Source organism: Akebia trifoliata, chromosome 14 (genome assembly GCF_017979445.1).
Source record: "Akebia trifoliata isolate Shusen 1 chromosome 14, ASM1797944v1, whole genome shotgun sequence".
NCBI classification, from domain to species: domain Eukaryota; kingdom Viridiplantae; phylum Streptophyta; class Magnoliopsida; order Ranunculales; family Lardizabalaceae; genus Akebia; species Akebia trifoliata.
This window is the reverse complement of record NC_141388.1, coordinates 17,279,349-17,289,532: the sequence shown is the minus strand read 5'-3', so window position 1 is coordinate 17,289,532 and position 10,184 is coordinate 17,279,349. Positions and strand designations below refer to the sequence as shown.

The 10,184-nt window shown below is 34.7% G+C and overlaps 1 protein-coding gene across 1 annotated transcript; it reads left to right on the top strand.

Annotated features, from left to right (window-relative positions):
* The first annotated feature begins 228 nt into the window (after window positions 1–228).
* Window positions 229–747, top strand: LOC147386469 (uncharacterized). The gene has a single exon (XM_086424549.1). The coding sequence runs from the start codon at window positions 229–231 to the stop codon at window positions 745–747; it is 519 nt and encodes a 172-aa protein (XP_086280675.1).
* The last annotated feature ends 9,437 nt before the right edge of the window (window positions 748–10,184 follow it).

Sequence of the window (10,184 nt, the reverse complement as noted above, 5' to 3'; positions counted from 1 at the left end):
GTGAGTGATATTTTTATTGAGGGTATAGTACAAGTAAATTGTTTACTTGTTTATATCCAATATTTGTGCATTTAGAGTTAAGTACTCTAGATTTTCCTCAACAATTGGTATCAGAGCTAGGTTGCCAATGATCGATTTTGGTGAAGCTATCTTGAGTCATGAGGAGTTTACTCCTCTATAAGATCGTTAGTCAAGTTTGTTCCGTTTAGTAGAAGCTCTGTCGGCCTGATGGATGACCTTCAAGTAGTTGGAGGAATCAAGAAGCTCAACAATCAAAACTACAACACGTGGGCAACATACATGGAGTCTTACCTACAAGGTCAAGACCTTTGGGAGATTGTCGGCAGTAGTGAAGTTACACAACCAACAATAGAAGATGCTAATGACATCTTACGAAAATGGAAGATTAAAGCAGGCAAGGCGATGTTTTCTTTAAAGACCACAATTGAAGAAGAAATGTTAGAGCACATTCGAGATGCCAAAACACCGAAAAAAGCATGGGATACTTTCGTTACACCTTTTTCAAAGAAGAACGATATAAAGCTACAACTTCTCGAGAACGAGCTGCTATCAATGGCACAACGTGATATGACGATCGTCCAATACTTTCATAAGGTGAAGTCTATATGCCGTGAAATTTCAGAGTTAGATCCAAATGCTGCTATTGGGAAAATCAGGATAAAAAGAATAATTTTCCATGGTTTGCGACCCGAATACCAAAGTTTTGTTGCTGCAGTACAAGGATGACCGACACAACCATCACTTGTTGAGTTCGAAAATTTACTTGTTGGTCAAGAAGCTTTGGCTAAGCAAATGGGAGGAATCTCGTTGAAGGGTAAAAAAGAAGCACTCTACACAAGCAAAAGTAAAGGTAACTTCAACCAACACGTCAGAGGTGGATCTAAAACGAATGGTGACAAGATAAAAGGTCATCAAAGAGAGGAAGGTTCTCATCCAAGGGAAACTTCAAAGAATCATGGTAATAGTAGAAGGTTCGAAGGTGATTGCTACAATTACGGGAAGAAGAGCCACATGGCGAAAGACTGTTGGTCTAAGAAAAAGCATGCTGAGAGTAATACTGTTACTTCTAGTTCTAAAGAGCAAATCGAAGATGAATGGGATGCTGAAGCATCATTTGTAAAGGAAGAAGAAGAGATAGCTCTTACAGCTACATCTAAAGGGATTGACTATGAGAATGACTAGATTGTAGACTCAGGGTGCTCAAATCACATGACGGGTGATAAACAAAAGTTGCAAAACTCGTCTGAGTATAAGGGAAGTCGTGTGGTGGTAACAGCTGACAACTCAAGGTTACCGATAGCTCACATCGGTAAGACGATAGTCACACCTCGTTATAATTCTAACCAAGTGCCACTTCAAGATATCTACCATGTTCCAGGAATGAAGAAAAATTTATGGCTCGACTAACATCATTAGGCTACTACGTCTTGTTCGGTCCCCAAGATGTGAAGGTGTATAGGGACCTCAAAATCTCAGAAAAGCCAACGATGGAGGGACGACAATTGGAGTCAGTTTACGTAATGTCAACAGATTCTGCATATGTAGACAAGACAAGAAGGAACGAGACAGCAGATTTGTGGCACATGCGGTTGAGTCATGTTAGCTATTCCAAGCTAAGTGCGATGCTAAAGAAGTTGATGCTTAAGGGACTTCCTCAACTTGACGTGAGAATAGACACGGTCCGTGCGAGATGCCAGTATGGTAAAACACATCAATTGCAATACGAGAAATCGAAGTTTAAAGCAAAGGAACCATTAGAGTTAGTTCACTTTGATGTGTTCCGGCCAGTCAAGCAACCATCAGTTGGCGGAATGCGGTACATGGTAACCTTCATTGATGACTTCTCTAGGTAGGTGTGGGTTTTCTTTATGAAAGAAAAATCTGAAACTCTTTCAAAGTTTAAAGAGTTCAAAGAGATAGTTGAAGGAGAAGTAGGAAAAAAGATTCGTTGCTTGCGTACAGACAACGGGGGAGAATATAACTCGGATGAGTTCTCTCTATACCTACGAGAATGCAAAATACGTCATCAGTATACGTGTGTCAATACACCACAACAAAATGGTGTAGCAGAAAGAAAGAATCGGCATCTTGCAGAAATTTGTCGGAGTATGCTACATGCAAAGAATGTACCTGGAAGGTTTTGGGCCGAAGCTATGAGAACAACAGCCCATGTGATCAACAAACTTCCTCAACCAAGGTTAGAGTTTGTTTCACCCTTTGAGAAACTGTGGGACATAAAGCCTACAGTTAGCTACTTTCGAGTATTTGGATGTGTATGCTATGTATTTGTTCCTGATCATTTACGTAGCAAATTTGATAAGAAAGCAGTTAGATGTATCTTTGTGGGATACGACAGTCAAAGAAAGGGGTAGAGATGTTGTGATCCTACAACTGGAAGATGTTATATATCGTGAGATGTGGTATTCGACGAAGCATCTTCTTGGTGGTCCTTAGGAAAAAAGGTGTTGCCAGACTCAAGAGAATTCGAAGACAAGCTGTATCAAAAGGTAGAGGAGCACACTGTCAAAATTCAACCAAGTTCAGATGAAGTTGGAGATTCGCATGACAGTGATGGTGATCAAGAGTTAGCCCAGAATCCTTGGGAAATTGGTGTATATCAACAATCAGATCATCTTGAAGAAACGGAAGTGTCAACTCCACAATCACAATTGAGAAGGTCAAACATAATTCGCAAACCAAATCCCAAATGTGCCAACGCAGCCATAGCTGAAGAAGCAACTACTAAAGAACCCGAGACATTTGAAGAAGCATTACAAAGCTCTGAGTGGATCAAAGCTATGGAAGAAGAAGTCACAGCGTTAAAGCGAAATCAGACCTGGGATCTGGTGCCAAAGTCAAAAGAAGTGAAACCCATATCATGCAAATGGGTTTACAAGACAAAGCGTCGTCCAAATGGATTGATCGAGAGGTACAAGGCTAGATTGGTGGCTCGAGAGTTTTCTCAACAATATGATGAAATGTATAGTCCGGTGGCGAAACTCACAAAAGGATCGAGTACTAGCAAAGTTCAAAAAATTTCGTTGTCAGCTCGGCATGGTGCATAGAGTGAGAGCTGGTGTTGAGGGGGAGTGTTAAAATTCAACACCAACCCAATTAGGAAAAATCCAATGACAATTTAGAGCCCATTTTCTAGAATATTCTTAGAGAAAACTCTAGATATTTTTAAAGTCCAATCTATAGAATCTTCCTAGAGAAAACTCTAGATATTTTTAGATAAGAGAAAAATAGAAAATTCTAGAATAGTAGATATGTTGGTGGAAAACTCTAGACTAATAGATATTTTGTTGGAAAGTTCTAGATGACAAATTATAACCATTAGATTAAAAATGTGTTGGCACAATCTTAGCCATTAATTAAGGAGGTGCTACTAGTATAAATAGGGGTGAGTCCTCTCATTTTGTATCAAGTAGTAAGAAAACAAGTTGTGAGTAAGAGGTCTTGAGAAGTTGTAAAAAGTGCGAGTGTTTGTAAAAATGTGTTTTTCTTAATAGAATGTTATTTTCTTCTTCAACTTGTGAGTGATATTTTTATTGAGGGTATAGTACAAGTAAATTGTTTACTTGTTTATATCCAATATTTGTGCATTTAGAGTCAAGTACTCTAGATTTTCCTCACCTTAATAAAGATAATTAGTTGTTCTCAACTACTAGACTTAAGTCTTTCATAACAGATTGTATTATTCAAATGTATTTATCTGTAATTAACTGTCATCCATAGAAATAGGATTCAGTTTGTAACCTTCCTAGTTTGTAGGATCTTCAACCATTCTTTGATATCTTCTGATGTATTTATACGATTGATTAATCAATAAGAAAGTGATCAGTTTAACAATCCTATTATGGTATCAGAGCAAAACCAGAGATAACAAATTCAAATATTTTTTTTTCTCCCCTCTTCTCTTCAAATCTCGAACAGCCATGGCTACCTCATCCCCGTCAATTCTCAACACCATTGAATCCCAGAACACCCTTATCAGCATTAATGTTGCTGCCCAAACCCCTCTAAAACTCACCTCCACCAACTACCTCTCATGGAAATTGCAATTTCACGCACTCTTCAATGGCTGACCTCCTAGACTATATAGATGGCTCAAAGCCATGTCCCTCAGCCACTCTCACACAAAATGAAACAACCAGATCAGTTTTACAATCCTATTAACCCACACAACATTACACCGAGAATTAGTAGAGAAGTCTTTTCAAATGGGGATCTAATTACGTTTATGATCAGTGACACCATTGGAGATATCTCAAATATTGTCCAAAACGTGCAGGGGAATGTCTGAGTTTTGTGTATTTTAGACGAGTGAGAATCCTTTACGCCAATTGTTAACACACTACACCAACCAACAACATATTTGCTTTTTCTTCCATAAACAATATTTGATTTTGTGATTGCAGAAACAGAGCAATTGTATTTTAGTTTGATTCTTCTACTAAATTTAATGGATGGAAGTTGTTTGGTTGACTACCATATCCTTGATAAATTCTGAATGTATTGCGGATGCTAGTGACCTTTTAGATTTGAAAGTCTGTTCTTGATCAATCTGATTTTTCTTCCCTCATTTTGTTCCTTCATTGCTTATTTTGAGAACCCACACTCCAAAAACTAGCCTGATACGTCAGTTTTAACCATTGGATTAAATTAATTTCTGTCAGGGGTAAAGCACCTGATCACATGGAAGCTTTGGAGGAGAAAAGCTCATAAGTTCCCCCAAGGACAATGTATGAGAGTATGAGTTGGGAGGCCTTCTACTTGATTACTGATAAGAAGGATATTAAAAGGATAAGTGTTTCACTCGCTTTTGGCATAGTAGGCCTCATGCTGTTTTTGTGGGACATAAATCGAATATCAAACAATAGTTCTTTTTTTACTAAAGAACAGAACGATCCATATTTATCTAATGGAAGATAGAAACTGAGCTTACTGCTTTGAAGAAAACGGCTAAAAACTGAGTGTTGCTTCATCTCACATTCAAACAAGCCAAATGTTCTCTAGTGTCAAAAAGATTTACCCACCAAGGAGTTAGGAAGATTAAACAACCAAATTATTTGAAGAGGAGGGTACCCAACTAGTAGTTTTCAGTTTTCCCTTTTTGATAATCAACGAAGTTCCTACTAAGTGCACCAAAGAAAAAATTGTTTGGATTGGTTTATCATTAAAACTTAGATGTGGATGGGTGCAGTCCCCCCTTCAAAATCTAACATTTTTTTATTGGCAAGATAGGAGCTTGATTTTTAATATTACTTTTAAGATGCAAGTTCCACTTACACCAGGTTCTCTAAACCACCCACACAAACAAAATTGGAAAGATAAATGCACTTGAGGATAATAAACCTGCAGTATTTTACTTCATAAATAAATACCAGTACAATACATGACACGACATATTCACATCTCAACTCAATAACCAACCCACAAACAAAGTGACAACTCGCAACAATCACAAAATATGCATATTTGTCTCAATTAAATCTACTTTTTTTTTTTCATTTCCAATTACATTAAATATTGATTTTTTATTATTATTATTTCACAATCGAGGAACATTATTTTACCATCTAACTCTTTCTAGCCTTATCTTTAGATTTTTTTCTTAGATGTTAAGAGCCTGTTTGGATAGAAAGTAAAAAAATAGAAAATATCTAGGAATAAAGTAACTTTTAGAAAGTAGAAAGTAATTTTCTTTTGATTTTTAAAAAGTAAAGATTTTTAATTTTTAAAAGTAATTTTCTAAAATAAATTCAAACAAACTTTTTAACATTTTAACTTTCAAAAGTCAAAAAGTTACTTTTTTGTGTGTATCGAAACGGGCTCTAAGGTACCCCATATGTAGTTCTCATCGAGAATTCAATGAGGATTGTAGAGGTGGGAAAAGGTTGAGGTTCTAAGTTAACAACAATAAATATGACTAATTAAGATCAATAACTAATTTATGGGGAAAAAGGAACAGAAATAGCTAATCAAGATTATTAGGAAAGCAATAATTTCTATTATAAATCCATCTTCGATGCTAACATTGTTCAAGTTGTAACTTTTAATCCAAAATTTTTTTTGGAGCAAATTGAGTCAAGATCTACTCAAAAAGGGACAACTATTCCTACTTCTGGCCTATTTTTGGATAAATTGCAAGACAAATTAAAGACTATAAAATTTCTCCGAGCAGTCACTAACATGATTAATCCCCATTTGATGCACCTCAACTACGAGATATGTCCAAAAAGAAATACAGCCGAATAAGGTCAAGACCACTGGATTCAACGTTCCCAGAGAGAAATAACACAGATTGAATGAAAATCTAGATTAGATGGTGGGAATGATCAAGCAACCTCTGTTCGTATCACTCCTACAAGAATCCAACCAACTAACTTACATTCAATATTAATTTCATTCCTACTACAGCATCTGCCTCACTTAGTACCCATTTAATTAATACTCTTGGGTTCCTCGCATCTAGTCTTAAAAAGCCCTATAAATTGAAGATAAGGTTGAAAGCAAGAAACAATAGTTAAGACCTAGGTTAACTAGTTCACTGGTTTGAATTTGGGTTCATGGTTTGCCTCTCTAGAATGAACTTGGTTCGTAGGGGTAGTAAGAGATAATTTAACTATACAAGTTATAAGTTCAATTATAATTCTAAAAAATTCTAAGTTAAATATAATAAATTGGTTTCGCTCACTGAGTTCAATTAAAATTTGGCAGGTTTGTGGTTCACTTGATTTTACGAACCGTACTGCAAAGTGGTTCATGCCAGTTCGTGGTTCGGACTAGTACCAACGAATTGGGTAACATAGCTTAAGACCACCATAAGAAACAATTGCATTCTTCAAATTTTGTATCAAAGATAAGGTTGAGAGAAATATCATGAGCTTTTGGCTTGAGGTTGAAGATGAGATGGAAGAAGACGGATTTTGATAGAAAAAACAAAGGGTTCTTTGGCTAGATGACAGATTTTGAGAGAAAAATCAAGGGTAGTTTAAAACTTCAAAGGCAAAAAAGATGAAGGGCTTTTTCATGAAGAAAATTAGTATTAAATCCCAATGGAAGGGAGAGATTGAGAATGATGTTGAGACCTAAATCAACCACTCCAGCGACTGCACAGCAACAAAAAACAAAAAACCCTAAATTTCCTATAAGAGAAGAACCGAAGATCAATGCTGGTGGAGAGTTAGTGTGTGTTTGATAACACTTCTGAAGTCTGAATGGAGGTGGTCCACCTTTAAAATTCAGACTTTAAAAGCTTTATTTCTGTTTGTTTTGGTTCAGATTTCAGACTTCAGAACCAAAATTCAGAAGTTTTGAACCAACAATGGAGGGATGCTTGATGAAACTTCTGAAATTTGATTTTTTTTATTCCTAAAATACCCTCCTCCAAATCTTGATTTCTATCACTTATCCTTTATTTATACGAACCTCAAAACCCTTATTTTTAATTTTTTTACTTCTCCTTCCTCTACAACGCTCCTTTCTCTCGTTTCATGTTCGAAAACCCTATATTTTTCAACTAGAAAATGAATGATTTTTTATTGTTTGAGTATTACCTTGTCAAAATATAATTTCTGAAGTATGAATTCAATTTAAAAACAATACTTTTGAAGTGTTTGATTTGTTAGAAATCAAAATTAAATGTGTAGATGGTTTCATTATGCATAATATGTTATGTTTTTCTGTTAATAATTTATTAGAATTACAAAAAGTTAATATTGTCAAATGGCCATTACGTTTTAAAATTTTATTTGTAACCAGAACCTTTTAAAAATGATAAACAAACAACTTTTTCATAATAATATTTCAGATTTTAGATTCTAAATTTCAGAAAACAAACTTCAAACTTCAGACTTCAGAAGTGTTACCAAACATAACATTAATCATTCTCCCTTGGGAACAATTCTTCATCCACAAGAATCTTCGGTTGTCTTCCGGCTCTACTTTTAAAATCCCAAATTTTAAAGGTCTTCTTTCTACAATTGCAACACTACCAAAGAGGACAATTCCAACTCCTACTACCATCATTTCTAGATCAAAACGAATCACTCTAAAAATCACAAAAACCAGAATTATTGCTTACTCGACAATGGAAATCCCTAATTTTCTTGAAAACCCTAGAGAGGGAGGGAGAGAGAGTAGTAGTAGTCATATTAGTTTACCTAGAAGATCTCTAGAATTGTTGATTGAAAGCCCTGGTTGAGAAGAGAGTAGGAAAAAGAATTAAGGAAAATAAGAGAAGAGGGAAAATCAAAATAGAGAGGGAAAGTTAGTTGTACACGTCATAAAATCTACCACAGGCAAAATAAAAATAGAAGTTTACACCCTAATTTATTAAATTATTTATCATACCCCAATTAAATATTGAAACACATCATTCAAAGATTATAAAGATTTGGTTCAAATTATTATCACAACGTTACAAAATATTATAACACTCGTTGAAATAATTTCAATAGTTGTTTACAATTATGATTAGACTCATTTAAAATCTTAAATCCAAAAAATAGAAATCTAGACTAGAAAGAACAAAGAGAGCTTCCATTGGCACCCTAATTTTTTACTTATTCTTAACTATTTAATTATTTTCTTTCTTTTTAATTGCAGTTTAATAAGTAAAAGTTGGAGTGCCAATAGCAACACTTTAAAAAAAATGATAGGGAAAATGAGTAGTATATTTTAAAAGAGAACTTCTATTGCCACATCGACTCTTGCTAATGTCAAAAAAGATGGGGTGTATTCTTTGGGGATTTATATATGAATTAGAGTGGTGTAAGAAAAAGTTGGTGTGGCAATAGAATCTCTCTTTTAAAATCTATCCACTATCCTCTATTAGCTACAGGACATTGAGGTCCCATTTGAAATAGAATGGTGATAATCTGACTACCCCACATGGCAAACTCAATCGACTACCTTGACATGACAAGTTTGGGAATCGTAGATTTGCACTTCTCAGGTACATGGCAGCACTTTCTCATAAAAAGTGTATCTTGAGGGTATTGTGTATCCCACGGAGAAAAATCAACGGTTCCTAACTTGTCACGTTAGGTGGTTGATTGAGTATGCCAAGTGGGGTAGTCAGATTATCAAGACTCTCTGAAATACTCCAATGTCCACTCAAAGACCCTTACGAGTTACAATGTCATACACAAGCGAGTATAAACTCTTGTTCTATCACTCGAAAAGAGACCCTCTCAAGAGGCCCAGCATTGAGGGAGCTACTCCTAGGGGAAACAAATATTCCTCTTCGTAACTAGAGCCATGATCCCGTCTCTTAAATAGGCGAAGGAAGCATCAAGTGTAGCTCTTCCACTGAGGCCGAGTTGATACAAGCTGAGGCCTAAGGTAAACATTTTAAAAGAGGCCCTTTTTTAATATTTTAATATATTAATATAAATAATATTAATTATTTAATTATAAAAAAAATAAAATTTATTTAATATTCAATTTTCTAGTTTTTTTTTTAACATACCTTTTCAATAAATAATAAGGTTAATCCACTTGAAAACAAGAAAAAAAAAATCACAAATTAAATCCAAAATATAATTAAGAAAATTCTTCTTTTGAAGATTCAAGAATAATCTAACAAAAAATAATTAATAATGAGATTTAATGATGAGGAAAAGAGAAAGATTAATTGAATTTTTTCAATTAATCCAAATCTATCTTGAATTTACCTTAATAAAAATGCCCTTCTTATGCCTTTATGTTTTAAACTAAATTAAATCTTTAACTAGCTTTTAATGTATTTAGAAAGAGAGATTGTTCAATGTGAAAAATAATTTTGTTTTGAATTTGTTTTTAAAAAACTCATAGAATTTTGTCCTCTACAACTCTGAATTGCATCCGATCGTGTTTTTTGATGTCACAAGGTGGCCCAAGCACCATTAGTAAGGGTGAAATCCTTCCTAAAATAGTGAGGCTAGTAGGACTCTTTGTAATAGTTGTTTCTTCTTTTTGGTTTTTCCGAAGTTTATTTTAAAAAAATAATTTTTTAGTTCAATATGGATGTGGATGAGAAATTTGAAGAGTATATGATTTTTGAAAACTTCCAATGTTTAAGGGAACTAAGAGATCCTTTTATATATATATATATATATAGGGAAATGTTCAGCACCCTAAGTTTTACCACACACTTTAACAAACGTTTTTTGTCC

What these genes read in the sequence shown, in the direction of transcription:
- LOC147386469 (XM_086424549.1), top strand. Translation starts at nt 229, where the DNA reads ATGGATGACCTTCAAGTAGTTGGAGGAATCAAGAAGCTCAACAATCAA.